This window comes from Phlebotomus argentipes, unplaced genomic scaffold, assembly GCF_947086385.1.
Source record: "Phlebotomus argentipes unplaced genomic scaffold, Phlebotomus argentipes genome assembly contig_15, whole genome shotgun sequence".
NCBI lineage: Eukaryota > Metazoa > Arthropoda > Insecta > Diptera > Psychodidae > Phlebotomus > Phlebotomus argentipes.
Window position 1 is genome coordinate 5,818,229 of NW_026776181.1, and position 20,811 is coordinate 5,839,039.

Below are 20,811 nucleotides of genomic sequence, written 5' to 3' on the forward strand. Positions count from 1 at the left end.
GCGAGATGATAGACGAACTCACGACAATTAAGTACCAAAAGTTGGTTTTTGAAAGTCTTCACAACTTTTCACATTTTTCCTGTATATTTTGTATTGACTTTTAATACCGCTTAGAGCGAAAAATGCGACGCAAACTATCAAGTCTCGCTTTTATAATTTTTGAGGAACCCGTCGAAGTCCTTAAGTTTCCTGTGGATACATAAGTTTCCACTGAATCATTATCAATTCGCCTTCAACTCTAAAGAAATTTGACACAATTCTTGGTCAATTTTGCTCCACGATAAAGATGTTCGGCCGTCCATGGAAAATTGATTCATGGCAACCATGAGAAAATATGGATTTTCTCCCAATTTCCACTGATATCAAGACATTGCATTTTTCACCACCGCCACACAGCAACAGGTTTGTCAGACATTCTCCTTCCCAAGCCAATCTCCACTCCTGAAATTCACCGCATCATTCATCTTCACACAACACCGATTTTTCTCAAAAGAACACTCTTTATTCACTGTTTCTTTTTCTTTTCTTTTACATTAAAAAAATCAATCTTTCTGTACAAGTTTTCTGACCCACCCTAAATATTATGTTTCTTTTATAATACACAAATTCAAATGTGGATAAATTTATCTCCTTTCTGTTTGTTGCACAAAAGAAAACATTCATTTATTTTCATGTATTCTGAAATCTGCTTTCCCACACTTTTCTTCCACTTTTTACTTTGTTTACACCATTTAGTAAGCTCATGACAGACTTTGTAAGCTTTTTCTTTTTCATTTATTATCAAATGCTAATTCACCCTTTTCCTTTTAGCAAAAAAAAACCCAAAAAAACTCATTCATACATTCTTCTCTAAATTTAGTAATTCTTATCACTTTTCTTGCGCCTCTTGTTCGCTCTTAAAATTACAGGTTATTCCATCTTTTAAGCATTTTTTTTTAGAAAAAGGTAAAAGTACAATTTCATCGCGAAGATTTCTTAGTAATGCTGTTATTTAGAGAAAGAAAGGCCACTAACTGACTTGGCGCTGACTCAATGCAAAAATTACATTTAATACACTGGAGAGAAATAGGAAATAAATATGCAATTATAGAAAAAGCCTCATTTCACCCCTTCATAAAATTTAGACTTTTTTTCGCTCAGGAAAAAATACAACAATATTCTCCTATTTAGAGATGGTTAATTTCGCGCTAAGAGAAAAGCACTCAGTCAACCTTCACTTCATTGTAGTTTCTTAAACAAAAGTTTACAACTATATCTCAAATCTAACTAGCCTAAATAAAATACTTGTTCACAAATTGTGTGATTAACAAAATGAGACAAAAATATTTTATCTTCTTCCCTAATGCAATACAACGATTTAATAAAATGGAATCACATTACTAAATATCTCTGCTAACAGTTTTTTTTCTTTCTTTTTGCAATGCCAGATAACTTTTCAGGGTGTTTCACACTGATTTCCTGATGATTTTTCGAATGATCTTGTTTTTTTTTCTTCTTTTAGTCATGGTCTTTTGTTTTTTCTTTTTCATTTATATACATTCTCATATATATATGAAATAATGGTCCACGTAGATTTTCCTGATAGTGAGTAAATAATACGATTACTTTCTGTTGTGAAAATCACAGTGAAACACCCTCGAAAATTGATGCAATATATATGTGTGTATAGAGGAAAATTGCAAGCTATAGAGTCAATTCAGTGCTTATTATTCTATACGGTAGAGAGAATGAAATAAATTCTTGGCATTTGACACGAACAACATAGTCAGTGTTTTAGATAAATATTCTATTGCGCTGCTTCCATGGATTTTTTTTATCTAGGCATTTTACATATTACTCTCCATATTTTAATAGTTTATTACAGACAGTCCAAGTGTTACAAGTTTTAACATCTGGAGGACGGCGAATGGAAATGTGTGTACAACTTGAGAAAAATACATTTGGATTATGGCTTATATTTCGTGATTGTATAAGAAAAACTCATAAAAATACCCTTGAGAGCCACTCTTATCACCTATTGTTATCCACTTTTACTTCCTTTTCAGTGTATCGTTGCTGTTATTGTGTGTCGTCTAAGTACAAAAAGAACACAGAGAGTGATTCTTTTCATTCCCCGCCCACGCGCCAATTACTCTCCATTCATGCAATTTGACCCCGTGTGATTCTCATGAAATGCTTCAAGGTTCTATTTTCTAAGTACGAAAAATCCATGGAATTGCCACACATTTAACAATTTCTTTTTCCTACATTTTTTTCAATTCTTCCTATTTTTTTTTTCATTAACTGTTAAAAATGTTCCTTTGCTGTACAAGAAAGTCGATATAAAAGAAATTCTAGGCATTTTGAGTTCACATTTTTTCTTTGATTACAATGAATTTTCTCTTTATCATTTTATACAACAGCATTTTATCGTCTAATTAGGAAAAATATCTCTTTCTTCAACACCCATTTTTTGTTTACCAATTCCAAGACTCCTTTTCTCTTCAGCTCTTATACAGATAATATACAATTTTTGGGCTGATTGTTCTCTGTTTTTTTTTTTCACAATGTCTCTTAGAAAGTATATCAATTTTTATAATCATCCTCCTTTTAGTTATGTATATGAATATAGAAAAAAATACTGGTTTATGCTTCTATGTCTCTTCTGCCTGACTGGTTATGTTGTCTATCACGCCCACAACACATCAACAACAAAAAAAATTAACTATCAGTAATCGAGGTGATTTTCCCTACAATCAGATTCATTTCATTTTGTCTTGCTCACAAATTCTCCCTGAAAATGAACGCCTCACGAGATGTCGATGGGCCTGTACGTGCCAGCGTCCTGGACACTCGCACTGCCGGACACCGTGTTGATGCCACTGGTGCCCGGAATTGGTTGCTCATCGATGGAATTTACAGATCCGTAGGTGGGATGCGATGACAGAAGAGGCGAGACAGAATGCGTCGGTGTTCCTGGATTTGGGGTGGCGGATGAGGCGGTGGTGACGTCGGAACGTCGTTTTCTATACATCACGCCTGAATGGAGAAGATGGAAAAGGATTTGCGTTACTCAATCACATTCATTGTCAACGGTGTCTATATAAAATCGAGACAAAAACATCGAGCAATTGAGTGCGAGAGATATTTTTCTCGTCTAGTGAAGAAAAGTGGAAAATCTGATCTCGCATGCTTTCATCAACAAATGTCTGAACATTAAAACACTGAAGACAATCAATCAAGAAGAGAGAAAATGTCCTTTTTTCTGATGAAAACATTGCTGATCAATTTTTCGGAAAATATTTACAACAAATTGATAGAGACAACTGAAAATGTCCTTCTTGATTAAACAACATTGAGCACATATTTGACTACAATACTCCTTCCACCACATGAAATGACGTGACCATGACCTTTAAGCGTTAGTAGAGAGAGAGAGAGCACATAAAGTAAGAAAAGAAAAAGAAAACTCACTACTCTCGGCCAGATTTTTGCAAGCGCAACTCAAAAGACTCTTCTCTATATATTCCATCTGCCGTCGAGCACGAAGCCTAACATTTCCGTCATGCATATTGAATGATTAGGATATGAATTAGTTAAAAGAAGAGTCAGAATAGAGAGATGGGGAAAAACGTCGCAATTAGCAATGGTGATGAAGAATGAATTCATGAAATGAATTAATGTCCCAGATATTCTTTTTTTTTCACGCCTCTTCAGGCATTCAAAACGTGCATTTCTTCCCCATCCAATTCATGGCATTTTCTTTTTTAGCATTGTGATTTTTTGGTGTAATCTACATTGAGTGCCATTTAATAAAATTTCCTTACGGTTGATAGCGATGTCTCCTGAATCTGATACACTCGCCGCTTGTAGTCCGCCAATTTGACTTTATTGATGGGCGCTCCTGCGTTTCCACATAATCAATGCATATTCATTTTCACACGCAAAGCCAAAGGATATTAGAGAGCATATTTGTGTGGGTGTTTTTTTTTCATTACGAGGATTTTGGTAGGTATGATAGAAGTATAAAAGAGAAGATAGAGAATAATTTCGAATTAGTTTTCTTTTTCAAATTCAACTGCATAAAATCATCTAAGTAAAATGTTAAGACACTACTGCTAAGAATGAAATTTGTCAGTATTTTTTATCCCATTTGTGCTCTTATAGCCATATATTGAGTGCATCATTTCGCAGAACAATCACAGTGCGATTGATTTATTAGCATGTCCGAATGTCGCCAAACTGACCCCAAAATGATTCTAAAATAGTAAAATTCACATCGCCACGAAACTCACCAACATAACTCAGCAGAACTGGCAGAAAGATGAGTCCATGAGCAGCTCCAAACAGCACAATGCCCAAGTACATCCGGAAGTAGAACACTTGGAATATTTGACTCTTGGCGAAGGCCAACACCAGAATTCCCGCAAATTTCGTGAGTGTGATGCCCGAGAAGACTGAGCTGCCCAATTTGGTTAAGGCATCGGCGGCTCTCCTCTCGCGATTCTGCTCCATCGATACGGAGAAGCAGTGCACAAGATGCGAACAGAACTCCACGGCAATTCCCACTGCCATCACAAGATTCACCAGCGACACGGCGTTCAGTGAGATGTTCCACATGTACATAAGGCCGCCGAGGTTGATGACAATCATCGTTATTGTGATCACCACAATGAGGGATGAGTGAATGTCGAAGCCCATTAGCAGAAAAGTGACAATGAAGATGGCCAGCACGGATATTCCCATGCTCTTCAGGGTGTCCGGCCACATAGTCAGGTACTGCTCGTAGAACACATAGAAGACTGAGTAGGGGAACACCTCAATCTGCGCTATGTACGCCTCATCTTTGCCCTGAAGTCGCAACTTTGCATGAATTGTCGAAGTGATATTGTGCGAGATCTTCCTAGCCACTCGCATCGCTTCGTAGTAGTCCGAGGAGCTCTTCAGGATCGTGTGGTACGCCATAAAGTACGACGAGCCCACCTGAGTTTGCCTGTATCGCTTGCTATAGGCATAATTCACAGCGTGGCCGTACGCCGCGTGACCCGCCTTGGCGCACACATCATCCGGATTGTCTTGCAAGAAAAATGGCAAATACTTGCTGAAACCTGTCGCATTGGGACGATGCAGATCTGGATCCATGACGATTTGGCATGATTGGCAACCGTATGCTGAAATGGCAGTGAAAAATATTGATGTTATTTTTAATTTAAATGCGTATTTAAAAGAGGAGCTATAAATGGAAAGTGGGATGAACGCCAAATGGAAGCACAAAGAATAATATCCCGTGTGCACAAGTGATATTTTTAGTCTCGACTGAGCATTATGATTATATTTTAATTAATTATTGAGTGCAGGAAAATATTTTCTCTGTTTGCATTTGAATTTCAAATTATCCACAGAGTCTCCGCCTGTGTATTTCTATAAATCACCAACAGCGACATACCGAAGTATACAGAGAACAAAGAGAAAATCAATATAATCAGTGTATAAATTCTTCAAGTTCCAATCAACTAAAACACACGGTTTTGTCATAAAACCTTCATGGCCATCTTTGAGACGCGAAGAGACATTAAACTTTTATGCGAGACTATGCAGAACTTACATGAGTGAGGACAGAAGCTTCCATTGTTGGGGAAGGATCGACAGCACGACGGCGACGCTGACCAGTCGAAGTAGTCATCAAGCCAACTGGACGCTGGCCTGGCGATGTACGACGTCTCCGGTGTCTTGCTGGCAATGTAGATTTGCGTAGACATGCTGTCAATGTTGCAGAATTGTCCACCGCATATCAAATTTTGATGGGTTGTACTTGAGAAATTGAGGCCAGCCTTGAGGACAAAGTACATCGGCGGCCCAATGCTGAGGTACTGCTGTAGGAATTTGAAGTAGTTCAGCACAAAGCTGTCCTCAGGCATTGAGAGCTCCTGATCCAGTCCCACGTCAATGTGCGGCGCTACAGAAATACTGGCGCACAGCCATCCGAAGAAGATGATCATGACACCAATGCGCACTTTGCGTTGCATGAGGAAAGGCACATAGAGTACTTTGAAGAACTTGTACAGAACACCCTCAACATTCGCTGGAGCGTCGGTCTTCTTTCCGCGCGCGAAGCAGAAGATGTCAAAGCGATTCTCCGCCTGACGCACAGCGTCCAGCGAGAGGAGACTCACGAAGCATGTCACTTGCAGGAGGAAGTCAATGAGGAGCGCCATTCCGGCGTAGAGAGCAAACGCCCGCACGGCTGGCATGTCCGAGAGGCCGCCGAGGAAGAAGCAGCAACTCTCACTCACGGACGTCAGCAGAATTGACGGTCCCACTTTGCCCAGAGTCCTGCCAATGTGCTCAGCATTCGTCTCATTGGGCTTCTTTGGATCGCGCTGGTGTGTTTGCACCATGATGAAGATATTATCCACACCAACTGCCAGCACTAGGAATGGAATCACCTCTACAATGATTAATGTGGCTGGCACGCCAATGAATCCAAACAGGCCAACAGATGACACCACAGACGCCAGGACAATGACCACACCGCCAAGTCCGAGCGTTATTTTGCTATCAATGAGAATTCTGCTGAACTCCTCCACATGCCCAAGAGAGATTGCAATATACGCAAACATGATGATGTAGGACACGAGGATGGTAGACACATCAGACTGAGATTCACGCTTCAGTTCATCTTGAATGGACCGCTCAGACGTGAAGGCAATATTCATGTTCGTCTTGTTACCCTTCACCCAATCCTGCATAAACTTCACATAATTCTCCTCCCACTCGAGAGCCGGCAGCAATCTGGATTTGTTGTGATAGTTATTCACCACAAACGTGAGAATCACCGTGTTGGCACGCTCATAGTGTGGTTGACCTGAGAGCACTTCTCCTGGCTTTAGGAAGCCACCCAGAGCAATAGCAGGATCCACTGGACCGCCATAAGGTGCCAAACACTCGGGATTGTAGGCATTGCCAAAGCACTTTGTCAAGTGATCCAGGTAGTTTATCTCAAAGCCATTGTCATCGTCAGTCGACTCAAAAGTGTCCATATCATCTTGAAAGTATCCCCAGAGTGACTGAATCACACAATCCGACGTGACAACAGGACCACGAAATTCCGAACTCAGCGGAGCATTGCAGATTTTGTCAAGTGTCACTCCACTGTCCTTTCCCAGTTGTTTTATGGACTCTTGCAGCTCAAACACATCCAGCAGGAATTGCTTATTGAACGCCGGACCAAATTCTATTGGTCCATTTGATGTATTATGCACAATACTTGGGAGATTTGCCGCATTGATGATTATCTGAAAGGCAGAAAGACAACACACATGTTAAGAAAAATCAATACTCGCTCTTAGACAATGACTTCCACTTCAAGAAAGTGATAAATTTTCAAACGAAATGTCATTACTCAATTGAATTTATCGCAGTGGCTAGAAAATTATCAACTCACTTGCTCAATTCGATAGAATGGCTCGAACTCCTTGTCATAGTATTCTCGCTCAACTCGCGAACGTGACGTTGGCGATGCCCACAACTCCACGGGATCCGTTGTGATGATGAGCATTTTAATGCCATGTCCCATGGCGACGACAAAACAGAAACCAAGGAAGAGAATCAGCCACGGATACGAAGCACAAAAGTATCCCCACTTTGTGAAGAACATTTCCAAGAAGTTCTCCGTCTTGGCGCCCAATTTCTCAAAATATCCCGACTCCTCATCCCCAAATGTGGTCACTGTGGCCGGATGAACACGGAGCTCCTGTTCGTTTTCCCACGTGCCACCTAGAGAGGGAAGAAGCAAGGTTACAGACTAATTTCTATGGCAAAACATTGCTACAAATCCATTCAAAAGTATACATTTTGAGTACATAAAGCGCGAAATATATATTACAAAAGAAGCCCCTGAAGCAGAGAATAAATAATGTTTTTTTTCTTGCTGAGAATGCAAATGATTGAGAAATTGATGGTGTAGAGAGTTTCCGTCTTTCACTGTTTAGCTGTGAATATGTAGAAGATGTGCAGGTAAATTGTGGTCACGTGTTGGTAATCTAAGGACAATTTCCATTTGTGTTCTGTGGTATTGCTGTGCTGACTCTGGAATCCTTTTTCGTGACACTGTCACATTGAAATTGGTGCAATGGAAAAGCATTTCCTCTCAACAAAACATCAAATATACAACAACGACAAGAAGGTGCTGAGAGATGAATATGTTCTATGAGTGCTCTAATGAATATTCCTCCTTTGTGTAATTTACACAAATTCTCTACTGATTTGCACAATATTTTCCCCTAATATGAGTTGGTGCTCCATCATTGAGAATGAGTGACAGTACCATGCCAACGAATTCTGTGCACAGACGATATCTAGTAATAATGACGACAAAATAATGAGTGATTGTATTCATGATTGCGCCTAATCTAAAGCTCATTTTAAAGCTAAATTAGCCTGTCATACGAACTTTCACAGGAAGTTGATTCACAGACATTTACTAGTCTAAACAGTTTTTTTTTATGTTTCTGTACAGATGCAAAAATCTCTAAGATCTATTTTTTTTTGGCTAAACTATGAAGATCAAATTTAGAGATAAATTAGAACAGTAGAAACCAATTAGAATTTTGTGTTTATATGCGGTTACAGGGTTTGTTTTTTTTGGTCTTATGAGGAAACACATACTCGATCTTTTAGATTGAAGGGGAGAATCTTCACGATCAGTCGCCAATTCACCACTTGAGTGTCCGCCAGCCAAACGACGTCCAATACTAGAACGTAGATCACTAGAACTGCCTTCACCACGCAACACCACACCCTCTAAATAGAGATCATTGAATATAGGAAAATTATTCTTTAGTCTTTGCATTCATTTAACACAATTTTGTACTTATTGAAAATCTAATTGATTAGTAATAAGAAACTGCACGGAAACAGTAAATATATATTTTGTCAGCAAATTAACGCTTAATCAGAAAAAACACATATAATTAAGTAGAGGTTTCAAAGATTCAACTACAAAGAAATAGGAAAGTTGATGACTAAGCTAAGTAATACTCCTTATCTCTCAATAGTGCAGCGATTCATTCGATAGACTTATGATTATTGTGTATTAGAAAACACGACAGAGAAAATTGTTAAATCTCAGTTATTTTTCAATTAAACACACACGCTCTTAATGCAATGTCATTGTTAAGTGTTCAACCTCGTTTGGATAGCTCATATGTGCGTGTGTATTGATAGTGCCAATTTCTCTCAACAATTCAATCAATTTTTCCCACCACTTTTGGCGCTCATGACTTAATGATTAACCTGTCGGAAATTCGATATGATTCTATACAAAAACTAATCCAACATTTCTACGTGCCTCGCAATCACTCAATTGTTGGCTGATTAATACAATGAGAAAGTCACTTTAAAGTGGAAACAGTTGACGCAAGAAACAGTGACAAATTTTCCAAGGAAAGTCAACATGTTCTACATTCCTCACACACTTGCAATATTGACTGATAAGACTTATAAAGATCACTCGATGGCGACAATGTATTCGTCATCAAGAGATCGCTTTATCAGCGTTATAATTTAGCGCAAAGCAAAAAATTCTATTGAACATCTGTTTCTCTACACCTCACTCTTTTTTTTTCAGCTACTATCAATAAAAATTGACCAAGTGTGTCGCTTATCATTTAATCGCCAGTGTAATTACACTCGGTGAAATTATTTAATAAAGCCCAAACCATGAAAAAATACTACTTTTCCCTAAGCATTGCGATAGTAAAGATTACACGCGGCATAAAAATGTTTATCATTTGAATATCAAACAAAAACCACACACCAAAATCTATTTGATGGCGATTTGATGACTCGATGAGTCAGTGATTTCGGGTGGAAAAGGTAAAAATGAGGTCAACATGTGATCTACTTTGCAGGAATTGACATCCCATTGACGCAAATCGACGTTGGGGTCAACTTAACAATACCCGTATAGATTTATTGGGTTGATTAATCGAGAGTCGATAACTTTCCTCATCAATATTGTGTTCACTCTTTTCCCACCCTGTGATTAGAACAGAAGCAAATTGACATGGATATTTGCAACTTTCCAAATTGAATTGGAGGACAGTTGAGTTCGAAAAAATTCATTCTATTCTCGGCGAATCGTTGTCTACCAAAAGACACACGCGCTGTATATCTGAACAATTAATTGAAGTGTCTCGAGAGCAAAAGGTCATTTAACTTGTCTATCACACTATCTCGCAATTTACTCCAACATTTGACGGACAATTTGTCCATTCATTGATTCCAGAAACAACCCACACAATTCACCATCATCATTTCAGGAGCAATTCGTCTTGTCTTCAACTGTCTTTTCTTTTCACTCTCTTATTCCCTCATTCATCGCAATAAATGTGCATTCACGATCATTGACTCTTCATCAAACCATGTCTAATTTCATAGTTTCACTCAAGAGTTCATATTTCTCTATGATAGTGAAAATCTCTGATAAGAAATGTTGCCTTTGTGAACTTTTTACACTTGTGTTGGGAAGTGCGATGATTTCTCGCTAGAAACACGTGATGTGAGAAGTTAATTTGTATTAGAAGAAAAAAAGAAAAGACGATATAATAACTCCACATCGCAATTACAGAGTCGCGCATTTGATTAATATTTTGTTCTATGCATCTCGCGCATGTTATTACCCTTTTATAGAGATATACAACGCTGTATGTAAATAAATGTGTGTAGTATATTTTGAACTTGTATTGCCAATTTGCACTTATCACGGAGAAAATCATAAAAATAGCGCTGTCTAGTGTTATCTAAAAATAAACTCATTATTGTAACTCTTCCCCAAGCACAACGCTTTGGCCACTTTCTTACCTGGTCGCGATGGGAAGAGACACACGCCGATGAGAAACAGTCCCGTCCCGAGGACAAAGACAATCAGCATAACTAAGGCATAAGCATCCAATCCCAGGACATTCAATGGCTCCGGCTTTGGTGGGGTCGGTGGTGGTTTGGGGCACGAATCCTCGCAATCTACACACGAGCATGCCGGCGTTTTGTCATTCAATGGCCTATTGCAGGGCACAATGAGTGGATTGAGTGGTGTGAATCCATTCACCGTTCGATTGTCAGCCTGCGAAATGTAGTTGATCTGGAAGGGAACATAGCTGTTGCCCTCCTGATCGCCCATATAGTGAAACCACTTCTTGGCACTGCATCGCGATGCTCCATATTCGCCACACATCAAATCCAGCGCCAATTGTCCCGTCGACGGAACAGAAACCTGCAAAGTTGACACGCGTATAAGTCATACGAAAATTTTCCACATACATACACACGAACACTCAACACGAAACAATGCAATATCTTATCAATATTACTCACTTGTGAACAGGAACTGTAGGTGCCATTCAAATATTGTTCTGTTATGTGAAGATCAATTTCTGTTATGTATTCCCCTGTGAACGAAAGAGAGAATGAAGAGAAAAAAAGTCAGTAAGAATAATTGCACTTATCCGCTCATTTCCTCAACTTGAGCCACACACTCAATGTGATGTATCGATTTCGACCAATATCAAGGCGAGACAAAAAACCTATCGCCACGCAGAGAGATTAAGAAAAAAAAACAGCTATGGCTAAAGCAAATGTTTTCCACATTGAACACATTTTTCCACCCAGCAAGGTCAATCTTGACGGAATGTTTTCCTATGTGCGCCTCCAAAATATTCTCTCATCTCTCCTATTTTCAGCTATTAATAATTTTTCCAACAACTCCCCTCTAAAAATAATGTTTACCCTCAATCTGCATATCTCAACATAAAACCTATTATTAGATACAAAAATTTTGCCGAAAAATTCACTTTTGTACTTCACCCCATACATTTTCATATCAAGCACACAAGAGCAAATTATTAAGTGGAAAATTGTTGAGAATCATGATGAATGCCTTCTTGTAATTGTGAGTATAAATAAATTATGGCTTTGGCGCAAAAAAAGCATATCATTTGATATTTCAGTTCAAGTCGTTAGAATGTGTCGATGATACAAAAAGAATAATTGTGGAGAATTTGCAAATAATATTATATGAATCTCTCACAATCATTTGTTGTGTTTAGAAAAGTGGATTGATTTCATCACATATTCTTCCTAAAGATTAAGAATAACCTGAGATAGTCTAATTTTAAAGTGTTTCTCGTTAAACTCACCCGAAAACAAAATACTTTTCACCATCGGCCCTCATAATAAATTCACCCTTCATTCATAAAAGCTAAGAGAAAACCTCCTCACAAACCCCTATTAGCCCAAAATCAGCAGAAATTAATTCAAAAGGAATGAATTAGAGATGTTTGAAAACTTTTCCCACTCCCAGTCAGAAAACTTTATACTTTATATACACACAGGCACAAATGCTGAGGATTCAAAGCGAGGATTTCATCTGTTTTGCGAAAAGGTCACGAATGCAATTTCAAAGTCGAAAGATACATTAACAGCAGGATTTTCTCATAGTAACACACTCCCTGTCTGAGTTCCTTGACCTTTTTAGCTAAGGGGATTTTCCACCAAATGCTGTGTGCTTTCAGAAATATGAGAAAAGGGATGCGAGGAAGTGTTATATATTTGATCTGGCTGTATATTGAATGTCAATACACTGCTGTGTGAACATTGTGAGATTCTATTGAAGGGAAATTTCAATATGTGCTCAATATTCTTCCTCTTTTTTCTTTAAACTCCAAGCAAAAGAGGAAGATTTCCATGAAATATTCAATTGAACAAAGTAATATACAAGCTGAATGTTACCTTTGTCACCTTTTTCCGTGCTGATCACATTCATGAATTCAGATTGTGTTCTGCTACACGTAAAATCACACATATGCTTCACCAGATTCGCCATACAGGACGGACATCTCTTTAAGAAATTGGCAGCCAATTCCACATTTTTGTTGAGTGTATCAATCTAAAAGTACAAAACACAAACGGAAGTTGCACTTAATCTCGCGCGACTTGCAAATTTATGGATGAGAGACAGAGACTCTCATGTCGGAGCGCTTCTTGAGAAGTCTTCTCATGATGCCGTGTTCTCAAATCAAATCAATTTTCCTTTATTAACCTCATCCAATTGAATTTAGTTGACTTTCATGTCCACCATTCTTCTCGTGACAATTTCCCATCGTACAGTATTAAATGGCAGCTAATTTAATTTATCCCATTATACGTTTTGCCTCTGCACTCAATCCCAATATCATCGCAATCACGCACTCACCATATCTACATCACAGCACGTTGAGGTTCCTTCGTCTTGCATTAGGTGACCACACCACTTGGCCAGCGACTCCAGGCCCTTGCTGTCCAACTTCTTCGGCGGACCATCATACGGGCAGTATTGCTTGTGATGCGTCATATTATCTTCATGGCACACACCATACCAAATGCAATGCCCCGTCGAATTTGTCTCCTGAGCAGTCACCTAGAGTGATTTAGAAGAAAATAAACTTGATTATTCAATTTCCGTAGCCCACTTCCCCATATTTAACTCCAATGTCTAACAATAACTCGTCGTGCAGTGATCAAATAGAATTTTGTCAACAGAGCAAATGGGCTCCTTGCCAAGTCATCCACTACACAGAAGCAGTGAATATCACGTGTTGATAACTAAGGACGGCGTTGAGATTTCTCCCAAGCTTTATAGGGGAGTGCGGGTCATCTTCAATCCCAGCTAAAACCGATAAACGAATAACACAAGTAAATAACCCAGCATTCTCTAATTTATATTAATTTTTCAGTCAATTTCTCTCCACCACTTTCTGAACTGTGATGCTTTATTGACACTGTCGGAAATTTCTGGTCCTTCAACACTTCAAGTCATACCTTGAGGTCGACATTGCCGAGAAAAATACATTTTGCCCAAATTTCCCGCTACTTTCCATTCGAGATAGTGTGTTTTTGATAAAAAACAACCTACTTTCATTGAGAATAATCCCAAAGTAAATTTTTCCAAGACATTGACTATTCTCTCTCTTAAGCAGTGCTTCAGTCCACAAGTCTCTCTGATTTCTTAATATTTAGGTCATCGCTCAATCTACACAAGACACAGAGGTCAATTTGAAGTCCTCGTGTAATGTTCAATTAAACGAAAGGAAAATGTTCCTGCACACAACTCACAATGCTGATGTGTTTTTACATTGAAATCATACGACAATTATTCAACATACACCAACATGAATCACAAGAAAATACCCTTCAGTTCATGCGAGGCGGAAAACAGAGTGAATTGAAAAATTGCGTGTCAACGTAAAAAGCACTTTGTTGACTTCTTGCGAGCATTCTTGCTGAATCTATCGTCAGGCACAACACACACGAAACAATAACTATACGATGATCACCTATATTTACCAAACCAAAAGAATGCGTCGCATTTAATCAAGTATCGATGATGATTGAGGGAATATATGGTTTCCAAAAGCATTCCATCCATCTTTTTTTTTTGAATATCCGCTCTTGTTCATCGTAAACAATTAAACATCTCCCACGCATTGGAATAATCATTTTATGGCTATGCGCTGTACTGTGAGATCATCAGAATAGCCATATCATTGTTGACACATAGCAATTTAATTATTGTTTGTGTTACTGTAGCGCAAGAGTTCATTGGATTTGTCTATGCTTTTGTGTATTTTGTCGGCAGAAAAGCCTACAAGGAAAGCCGAAATGTAACTCCCCAACTATGTACACTTTGTGGGTTTTGTGTATTCCAAGAAGTTTTCACTCATTTTCCGCTCTCTCTGTCTCCCTCTCTCTCGTCGCTGCGATATTTGTTGTGTTGATTAGCAATGAAAGCTCACGCAACACACCCACAGAAATAAGAGAAAAATTTCGATGTTTTTCCCTTCCACTAAGACAATCTATTTTAATCCAAATTGTGAAAAAAAAACCACAAAAACTCCGGTCATTCTTGAGATGGTCGTTAAATCATTTTCACAATGGTTAGACCAATGTGAAATGAGAAGCTTCTTCACTATCGCTTGACCATCAAAAGCAAGCCAAAGCTGCTTAACAATTCATAAATGCACACATTTTCTACAAAATTTTCAACCTTGATTGTGCCCGAATGACCCTGAATCTGGGCGCCGTCGCACAATTTTTCAAAGTCAATTCCTCAATCCACCCTTGGATACAATCTCATACTTCTTCCTCACCTTCTCCCAGTCACACTCTCTCATTTTCCAATTCCATCACACCCTCTCTCTGTTATAGAGAGGCGAGCCTTCCTCAAGTCACGATACATCAATTGCAATTTCCTCCTACAGCAACACAGGTGGAACAACAACAACAACAGACATTCAGCCACCTTCTCACTATGTGTGAGTCAAGATTGTGAATTAGTTTTACAAGTCTCACATCATCATCATCTTGTGACTCACAACTTTATCGATCAATGCAAATATTTGTGTGGTTGTTTACTGAAATCATTCGATCCTAGCCATATTATAAATTCTTTCACAAGAAACAATGAAAATGCTCTGAAACAACTGCCAGAAATTCTTTTCAAAATCACAGTATTTTCTTATTCTCATCCATTTGCAACAATTCATCACATGATACGAAATTTTTTTTTCTTCTCAAATTAACACAATGATACACTCTTTATTTACCCAAGTAATTAAGCATACAATAAAAATTATATTACCACTAGTAAAACGTTCTTTTCTTGACAAAACATGACTATCTTCAAAAAATTTGCAAAGTCACATAAAAATCGTGCGGTATTTTTCCCAGACTTGAAACACACACACACACACATCATATATTTATTCTTCTAGTTATCGGGTGTCTAAAATTGAATCTCTTTACTGCTAAATTCTTAACCAAACCCGTAATCATTGCTAATTACAAGATTGAGAGAAAAACTCCATACATTCGACTGTATTTCAGGCCAAGATGCACATTCCACAGCAAAATCGGCTTCATTGCAAAACACGCGAAGCATTTTCCCCATTCGCAACCCCACCACAAAATGCGATTTCTCGCTACAACAGGTTCACTTAAATTCCAAATTGTTACACATTCAAGGTGTTCGAAATATAATTTCTTCACACAACAATACAAAAATCATCAGCACACATCGACATTTAACCAATATAAGCACACGTGGATCAATCAAAGTGACGTAATAAAGATTTTGAGTCACACTTCGTCTCACATTTGGCGATGTCTTGAGCGAATTTTGACTGAAAAAGGCTTCACCAGAACCCTTCTCAGTCTCCAAGATTGCGTCCATTAACATGGTTTTCCACAAAAGTGTAGAATAATTAAGAACCACAAACTGAGAAATTACCCAAGTACTGAAATCGTGACACTAATAAAAGTCGTCAATAGAGCCTGTAAAGTGGATAATTAAGTACTTGTGAATTTCTGCTTGACTATGGCACATCACAAAATGATAAGTCAGTGTCAAATGACACGAGAATCTCAGTCTTGAGCAACCTTTGCCATGCATGAGTCATCTTGAAATCGAAATTCTGTAGAAGTAACCATCGTACATGGCATAATATATTATTTCTGACCTTTCTGCGCACTCACACACAAAACCCAACAGCATCTCGGCCAACATAGTCTCGAAACATGAATCGAATGATTAAATGCAATTGCTCAGAAAAACACACTCTTTCGCATCTTGGACAAATGCGGAAGTAAAAATTACTCTTTTTTTTCTTGCGAAAATAATGCTGTTCTAATACACAACGAAAAGAGAAAACACATTTAATGGCAATGAAGGAAAAATTATAGGTCAAAATGGTAAAAATTTCACTCAACACAAAACATATGCCAAAAATTGATTTTCTCTCTTTCTCTCAAAATTACATGTGAATGTTCATTTGAAATTTTAAACAACTTTTCCAATATGATTTTATAAACTTCGTCTGAAGACCTATATTTCGTAAGGAAATATTTATATTTTACCGCTTTGCTTCAATGATTTACGCCTAATAAATTCAATCAATCGACTTTTTATGTGTTCAACTGATTTCACGGTTCATGAATTTTCCAGACTGAATATGAAAATAACTCCCCAAGTATTTATTTATCCAGATATTCACTATGATTTCCATTGGAATCACTTCATTATACGATAATCAAGACCTTTTCATCCACATTCCTCCCCATGCTGACATACCAAAACGAATCCCTCAGCAGTTTTACCATTAACTTAACAGCAAAACAGGCACTAATTGAACATTTCTCGAAATGAGAAAATCCACACGTACGTGTGACTTTGAGAAATTGGCACAAGACCCTCCATCCCTGTCTTGAATAATAATTCAATTTATGTCGCTACTGGACTCTTCCAAGACTTCATGGTGAAACAACTAACTTTTCTGCTGCTTTCAGCTCATCGACCAACACGGAAAGTCCCTCAAGTGGTCAAGTTTAATTGTCCATCGTAGAAATAATAATAATAATGTGAATGCTATTGATTTATCCGTCTTCATTTAATATGTGCAACATCAAAACTATTTTGACAAAAGTCATTTATAGAGTGAAGTAATGTTGAACATAAAAACGTTTGAGTAAATGTGACAAGGGCAAAATTTTCGTGTAAAATATTGCATAATAAAAAAGAAGTCTTTTGTCCTGATTCTTGCCTATCAAAAACATAGAAAATTGACAAAAATATTGATCTTTAATCGAATAATACATTTCTCTGAAATTTACCAAACATTTCCAGCCTTTTATCGTATTTTCCCGAGAATTTCCATATCATTTCTCAGTGAATTTCCATGTCACTTATCAAGTGTTTTCTAATTGACCCATTGTTATCATCCCACTTACGTGAGCGTGCAAGGAAAAGTGACGTCTCTCCACCTCCGAGTTTAATTTTGTAACTCGCTCTCATTTAAGAGGCGTCAAAGAACAGCCAATTATCAGATCGGATGGAGATTTTCATACACACAATGCTCATCTGCCCGAGACAACAAGTGAAAAAAACACACCCTCGTGCGTCCATCCTTTGGCTTTTGTCTGACCAAAACACGCTCAGAGTGCCTTGACGTCATGCGGGAAGGATCGATTAATGTAACCCGATGTCCATAGGAAAATTTTTAATAATATCCCATTAAATTTTCATCACATAGAGAGAAAATTCACCCCATGTGTGAGTGTGTGTGCGTTTGTGTTTGCTTTTATGGGTGGCCCCAAAAACAGGCAGACAAGAGAGGAAACGCATGGCCAGAGATTTGGGTTCATCGATTGGTTCACCTTGAAAATTCTCCGTGTCGACGGAATTGCAGACGACCAAGGGCGTGAGACGCACGAGATAAATTCTAAATCACACCATTGGCAAAACCCTAAATCATAATCTGCATAAATTTAAATCAGCCAAAAAGTCTCCTGCAGTCGATGGAAAACTTCACACGATTCGCTGGAAGGTTAACTTCAAAGATTGCAATGGACCGTCATAAATTCCATTTGAATGCATCGGGCTCAATTTCGGGAGGCTTATCATCACGAACAATGGAAGAAGCAGAGAGAGAGAGATACGTGATCATATAAAATGCCTGTCAGGAACACAAGTCTGACATCAAACTGTGCTGAGAATATATTTCCCCGCTGAATTCAAAGGCATGAAGTAAGAAAAATTTCAATTCAATTAAAACTGCCGACGAGTGAGTCATTTATCGATTTTCTCCACACGGGTCAGAATTTCCTTTTTCTATGTCAGCACATAGGAAAAGTCTCACACCACCCAAGAACCCACGCGTCGTCAGCAAGTGGCGAAATTCAGCTGTTCAACTTCTCGCCGCTCGTCAAATGCGTAATAGTCACTGCTCGATAATGCAATATTTATCAGGAGGAAGAAGGAAAGTGCTTTCTTTTGAATAAAATTCCCACCAGCATAAGCGCCAATTACAAAACAACAAATAATGTGGGCATTGTGAGACATTCTTCAGATGCTTAATCAATATCATGTGACTTATAGCACTGTTCGGTTCCCAAGAAGCCTCACAGGCGACAAGATTGAAACCACTCGCGAGTCAGGAGTAAAAACTTTAAAATAAGATCTCACACAAAACTATCAACCTTGAGGCGATGTTTTAAGGTTTTTATATTTGCCCGAAAGGTCGTTAGAGATAATGTGAAAAGACACCTGTTACCAATAATCAGCAAGCCAGAAAGCATATCAGCTTGCAGATTGAAGGGTAAGTTTCACCGCGACTTCCAAGAAGTCTGCCTCAAAAGCTTAACTCCACAGTTTAATTGAATTACTCAAAAGAAGTCGTACGACAAATCTACTTGAGTTCAGCCACTTTTGAGATAAGACACTGAGTCACACTTTTCCGTGGAGAGAGAAGAAAAAAAAATCTTGAAGCAATACGATTTTGCATTATTTTGAATGGCAAATGAGGAATTATGGAAATTGTCGTTTTTTGCGCAATACTAAACAGTGAAAGCTGTGGAATTTTTGTAGTAATAATAACAAAACTCCCCTGATAACTTTTGCACTTTTATCGATAGAATAGAATTGAAAATTTTAATTATTTTTCACAATTTCCAGATGCTCTCTAAGACAGTTTGCTCAGATTTATCAACTGTCTGACCTTCGATTTAATGTGATTTTTGTACAGAAGAGTGATAAAATTTCCAATTCAAATTGTGTTCAAGTCTTCTTTTACGCATCACAAAATACTTGCCCTTTTATAATCCATGTCGCATGGCTAATAAATATTTTAAAAGTTTCATAATAAACATTATCTTTGAGAACTTGAAACTAACCATCAAGGTTATTTTACATGACGCAAGGGAGGTTTATCTAATTTACAAAATATCCACATTTTTGAATAATGAATTAAATCATGGCTATTTTCTGAGGAATTTATCAAACTTTGAAATTGGAATGCAATAAAATATTCATGTTCTTTGGGAATTTGACAAATATTTTACATGCGTTTATAATCTGCTTTTGCCGTGTTATTTTAATAATTCAAATAAACTATCATCGCAACTCCCTGTGAAGACATATTTAATAATGTAGGGAATGTAAGTGAAAATCAATTAATACCAAATTTCACTTTTCTTCGACGAAAAGAAGACTTCCAACAATTTTTTCTTATCGGAATATGCCGAAGAAATATTTTGAATTCCTATAAGAGAGGCAGGAAAGACAAATACGGTGTGCTGAAAAGAATTCCCCGTCACTTGTCCACATTCCAGTCCTTTGCCAGCTGCAGTGCTGGTGGGAAATTCCGGGAAATTCCCAGAGAAAACCCATTCGCGCCACGGAGGCTCCAGTCTGGCCTGTCTGGCGTGGAAAATCAATGACTTGCGGATGACGCAAATGCCCCGCGAGAGGCTTTGGCCCCATTCGCCTGTTGCTGTCCCGCAGCCTGAGGGGGCCGCACAAGTGGCCGGTCAGGGACTCACCTGGCTCCTGCTCGGATTAGTGGCGAGGATGAGGGTGCACAGGAGCGCCACAAAAGTCAGCCTTGGGCGGAGAGACGAGAGAGCGAGGAAAGCCATTGTTGTCCGCCGCCAGCCTTTCTTCCCAATTTACAGTCCCACTCGGTCACCAGGCAGATCACCACACTGGCTCAATCTCATGCAAATTCCCTTGTCCACTCAGAGCAAGCACTAGACACCACTGAGTACCATTATTTTTCACAGAAAATCTCTTTTTCAGAACACTCTTTTTCGCGTCTTCTCGCGTGGAATTTCACTGAAATACTGAAGTCATGGCGCTGCCTGTCGAATGTCACACCACCGCCAGCAGCGATCGACACGGCAAACACTCGAGGTCACACCAAACACCGTTCAACTGGTGACTGAACGATGGCGCTGCAGTATGATTAT

General features: G+C 38.5%; 1 protein-coding gene across 4 annotated transcripts; it reads right to left on the bottom strand.

Moving 5' to 3' along the window:
- Positions 1-1,479: 1,479 nt before the first annotated feature.
- Positions 1,480-20,673, bottom strand: LOC132261883 (NPC intracellular cholesterol transporter 1). 4 transcript variants are annotated; one of them, XM_059760907.1, is made up of 12 exons: positions 20,386-20,673; positions 13,229-13,432; positions 12,766-12,922; positions 11,353-11,426; positions 10,843-11,251; positions 8,647-8,781; positions 7,424-7,755; positions 5,585-7,274; positions 4,275-5,150; positions 3,807-3,883; positions 3,454-3,530; positions 2,905-3,018 (listed from the first exon to the last, which is right to left on the bottom strand). In XM_059760907.1, coding segments are annotated over exons 1-12 (4,128 nt in total). In that variant the 5' UTR covers positions 20,482-20,673; the 3' UTR covers positions 2,905-3,017. The 4 variants fall into 4 exon arrangements, with proteins under 4 accessions (XP_059616889.1, XP_059616891.1, XP_059616892.1 ...); XM_059760909.1 differs by lacking the exon at positions 3,454-3,530 and having other exon boundaries at positions 2,904-3,018; XM_059760906.1 differs by lacking the exons at positions 3,454-3,530; positions 3,807-3,883 and having other exon boundaries at positions 1,480-3,018.
- Positions 20,674-20,811: the final 138 nt, after the last annotated feature.